The 4,908-nt window shown below is 51.2% G+C and overlaps 1 protein-coding gene across 1 annotated transcript; it reads right to left on the reverse strand.

Moving 5' to 3' along the window:
- Positions 1 to 3,418: 3,418 nt before the first annotated feature.
- Positions 3,419 to 4,407, reverse strand: LOC121024671 (serine/threonine-protein phosphatase PGAM5, mitochondrial-like; the record flags this gene model as incomplete). The annotated part of the gene is given in 2 exon segments (XM_040466864.1): positions 3,419 to 4,241; positions 4,243 to 4,407. Coding segments are annotated over 2 exon segments (966 nt in total), but the record flags the coding sequence as incomplete, so codon positions are not given.
- Between the last annotated feature and the right edge of the window lie 501 nt (positions 4,408 to 4,908).

Below are 4,908 nucleotides of genomic sequence, written 5' to 3' on the forward strand. Positions count from 1 at the left end.
CAAGAAATCTGAGGCCTCAGTACTGGAAATGCCCTAAGGCTGGAAACCTCTTGAGGTCCATCAACAGATAATTCCATTACCAATGGGATGGATGAATTAATTGAGGGTGTGTTCCAACAGCAGGGCAAAACCATGAATTACCTGCAAAACCATGAATTAATCTCATCAATATAATGTTGAGCTAAAAGAAAGCAATGGAAAAAGAGTACATGCTGTGAGTTTCCATGCATACGAAGCTCGAAAACAGACAAAACTCCTCCACGGCTTGAGAAGGCAGGTCTGTGCTTTCCTGTGGGAAAATAAGGAGGGAAAGGGATCCAGAGAGGGGCTCCCGGTGTACCAAGAATGTTCTATTTCTTGAGCTGGGTGGTGAGTGTAGGGTGGGGTTTTGTGCCAACCTGTCATTCACTGAAAATGTTTGCATTTTTGACCTGCATATTTCAATCACGACTTTTTTTTTTTTTTTTTTTTTTTAATCAAGTAAACGCGACATTGAGAGCGGAGACTGCCCTGGCTGTTTGGGTACCTTTGGGCCAAGACACAAAAAGCATAAGAATAAGCCGTGTTGATTGATGCTGATTACCAGGTAGAAACTAGGCTACTGCAACCCATGGAGAGTAGAGAACTATGGCCGAAAGCCAGGCCATTCACTGAGTGTCTCTTAGTACTCCGTACCCCATAGGACCGGTCAGGGGGAAACTATAGCAGCCCAGTAACCGATCAGACCACTAAAACAGGCTTGGAAAAGTACTGGAATAGTCTAGGTCATACCACCAGGTAAAAATTCTGACCTCCCCTGACCTCCTGGGCAAAGATGACTCATGAACACAGTGAATAGTGCACTAGGGTGGATTAAATTCACTTTCTTCCCACTGCTGCCTTGTAAATCCGGAGAACGTGCATCATCTTCCTTCAGGGAACAGCTCTGTCCTATACTCTTATCAGTAGGTTTTGACTTAGCAAGAGAGGTCACCGTGACCCAAGCTCGATCCTGACTTAGAATTGTAGTGACCAATTTAAGTTTATAGAGTTTAAATTACATATCGTTAAGTACAGGGTTAAATTTGTGCTAATAAAAGTTTTTCTTGAATATGAAAAATCATATTGAAATGAAGGCCTCAGTAAATTTAAATGAATGAATGAATGAATGAATGAATAAAAGAAATGAACCCCCAGATTTCCTGCTCTGTTTTCTAAAACATTTAGCGTATGTGGGGAGCCTGGGTGGCTAAGTTGGTTGAGCATCCAGCTCTGCCTCAGGTCATGATCTCACGGTTCTTGGGTTCCAGCCCCGTGTCAGGCAGGCTCTGTGCTGACAGCTCAGAGCCTGGAGCCTGCTTCAGATTCCGTGTCTCCTTCGCTCTCTGCCCCTCCCCCACTCGCGCTCGCACTCTGTCTCTCAAAAAAGTAAATGTAAAAAAAAAAATTAAAAAAACCCACATTTGGTGTATGTGAGTGCAGTCATTTTCAACCATTTAAGGACTTTTTTAAATCTATGCATAGGCACACGTGAGTGTTTACTTATATATGACCGCACCCACATGATAGTTGTCTTGCCTTTGGTATACATTCCTGGAAAAGAATTTACACGGACAGAATTCAGTTTTATTATCAAATAAATTTGTATTTAATCACAACATGTAAATTCTTTGGAAAAATGGAAACAAATAGATGTCAAGTCTTAGGGAGACGACCCCTTGGTTTCCTTGGGTCCCCTGGCAGTAATCACTATGTGAAAGTTGAACATGTGAAGTTTAAAGTGCCTTTTTCTGTCTATCCTTCTCCCTCGGTTGACATATTTTTAAATTCACATTTTCACGTCGAACAATAAGAATAATATGTACACGTCTTTGTTTCCTAAAAAAAAGATGGTAAGTCATCTACGCTGAGGATGGAGAAGAGGATCTCAACCAGGCGAGCCATCCTAGAATGTTCCAGGAGAACGTGGAACTGGCCTGTAAGTGGCAATTCTTACTGCCTTGTGAGCCAGTTGTTACATCGGCTTTTTTTTTTTTTCTAACATTGGACCCATCTTAGAGGAGAGACTGTAGGAGATGAGAGCTCATGCTCTCTCGTTCATGATTTTTCCAAGCAATGACGTTTTTCAGAGGCATACTGAAGGCGTTAATATTTAGTAAAAGAAATCTCTCCTTCCTCGTAGTCAGCCTCGTCCCCACCCTTTTCCAATCTACTGGGCTAAGGCTGCGTGACAGCTGTGCAAAAATCCTGTCAAGAGACAGATCTGCTTTGACCAGCAGTTTCTGTTCCCATGGGGGAAGTGCTCCCCAACTTTGTCAGAAGGGCCGGTTTACACTTTGCTGAATTCTCGCAGGAAGGTTTTTGTTCTGCTTAGTTGTTAGCACTCTGGACAGCTGCCCAGAGGTGGAGGGACCACCCCTTAGTCCAGTTCTATTGAGGGTGAGGGTGGGTGCGGGGGTGGGGAGGGGGGAGGAAATGGTGGGAAGGATGGATGGCTGGGACAAATTTTGACAAAGATGTTTACTCGGGTTTTTTTTTTTTTTTGAAACCAGTAAAATAAAATTTTATTTGGCAGTTATTTCCAAAGTTACAGAGAAATGGATCAGATGTCCCAATTAGTCGCACTGATCGCAGAAAATGCTCATAACCATTCACAGGAATTGTAGTTTCTCCTAAATTGACAGAATACTTGGAATGGACACATCACGTCTAAACAGTTTAATCCGTAGGTGTAAAGGATTACCAGCCAGAGGCAGACTGAAGTGTCTAGTATTCTCCTGAAACAGGACCCTCCCTGGCTGCACTGTCGCTCTCCGGTCCCGGTTCCCTCCTTCACCCGTCGTCATGCTGCTCCGAGGTGCTGGGAAAGGCCTAACAACACAGGGGAGTTCAGACCCCGTGGTGTCACAGGTGCAGGCCCCCAGACCGAGTGGTTACCGAAGCAAGAACCCAGAGGAACAGAATCTTTCACTGACAAATATTTAAGTGGTAGAGAGAGTTTTAAGAAATGAGAAGAACGTACGACAAGTTCTGAACGGAAGCGCTCTGGACGGCGGCCCCTCCTCCGGGGAGCCCCTGGTGCCTAATGGGCTTTGCCCACAGCCTCGAGGGGCTCCCGTGGCCAACAGCGGTCACGACCAAAGACGCCTGTGCAAACCGGCCGTAGTCCCCGCAGACGGCGGCAGCGAGGCCCCGTCCTGGCAGACGGGGCAGAGAACCCCAAGACAGAAATCAGGCGGATCTGCTCGGGACGATTCCCTTTTCCATCCTGGGCCGGAAGTGCAGACCGAAACGCCCCATTTTAGACACTAAAGACGTGCGCGCTTTTTCACCTTCCTCCCGGAGGAACAGCGTCACCGCAGCGCAGCCTGTGGAGGGAAGACGGGGAGGGAGCCGCGTCCGTGGCGGCACCCGGGCGGACCAGGCTGGGGGGCCCAGGGAGCAGGTCCTCCAGGCAGCCCTCAGGAGCGGGAGATCTTGTCCGCAGGCATGAACCCCGTGTCCCCGAGGGCCCTGAGCGCCCCTCGGCCACCAGGCCGAACCACCAGGTGGCTGATGCTACTGTCCTTGAGAGAGAGGTGGAGCCAGACTTCCGGGGGGAACGGCAGCGCCCGGCACACCATGTAGCGGATGACTTCGGCATGGCAGCTGCAGATCACGGAACTGTCCTCCTGCTGCTTGGCGTCTGCCGGGTGGATGTGGTTCCGGAAGGCGGCCTCGATCCGGGCCCCGGCTGCGTAATACTGCACAGCCTCGGGCTTCCAGTGGGACACGGGTGGGTCGGGCTCGATGGGGGCGCCTTCCCTCCGCAGGTCTGCGCTGACCTTGGAGACGCCTGGCAGGTGTTCGCTGACGACAGCAGTGGTGTCGATGGCCCGGGTCATGGGCGACTGGACAATTTTGTTAAAGTTCAAGCCCAAGCTGGCAAGTCGGAGCCCCGTCGGTTCAGCCTGTTCACCACCCAGGGGCGTCAGCGTGCGGTCCTTTTCCTGGGAAGCATCCACGTGGTTCTGGGAGTGCCTGGTGAGGAAGATGTGTCGCGTGGCCTTGGCTTCGCCGTGGTCCAGCCTGGAGGCCAGTTCTTCTTCTCCTCCACATTCCGGGTTCCTCTTCCGCAGGTTCGCCAAGGACAGCGGTTCTCGCCTGTCCCCGTTGCAGTCCCAGACGCCCGGCCTGGGGCCCGCGGACCCCGCCCACGCCGGCACCTGGAGCACGCGCGGCTCCGCGTCCCTGTCCGCTCGCGGCTTTCCCACCGCCACGGCCGGCCGAGGAGAGCAGCCCGGCCGAGCCTCCGGCCAGGCCTCGGGCCGCCAGCTGCAGCACCTGTAGGAATGCAGGCCCGCGCCTTTCCCACCCCGGCTCCGGGCAGGCGCTCCTATTCAGGTTGTAATTTAAACATCGCTTTCTGGGGCGCCCTGGGTGGCTCAGTCGGTTGAGCGTCCGACTTCGGCTCAGGCCGTGATCTCGCGGCGCAGCTCGTCAGTTCGAGCCCCACGTCGGGCTCTGTGATGACAGCTCAGAGCCTGGAGCCTGCCTCAGATTCTGTGTCTCCCTCTCTCTCTGCTCCTCCCCCACTCACACTCTGCCTCTCTGTCTCACAAATAAATAAAAACATTAAAAAAGATAAACCTCACTCTCTTCAGAGAGGCCTTCCCTGACCCCCCCTAGCTAAATCAGCCCCACTCACTCTCTGCCACGTGACCTTATCTTATCTTTGTCATTGTCCTTATCGATACCTGCCATTGACTTCTTTATCTTCTCATTCTGCCCAGCAAGATCCTTGTCTACCTCCATTGCCGAGACCAGTGCCAGGCCCCAGAAGGGGCTCATCTTTGACCCGCCGACCGCTCTGTGCTAGTGGATGGTTTTCAAAAGCCAGTCGTTACATGAATTTCATGTCCACGTTCTGGTGGTGTTTAAGTACACATC

The sequence above is a fragment of the Herpailurus yagouaroundi genome, unplaced genomic scaffold, assembly GCF_014898765.1.
Source record: "Herpailurus yagouaroundi ecotype Mexico unplaced genomic scaffold, PumYag 66731, whole genome shotgun sequence".
Taxonomy (NCBI): domain Eukaryota; kingdom Metazoa; phylum Chordata; class Mammalia; order Carnivora; family Felidae; genus Herpailurus; species Herpailurus yagouaroundi.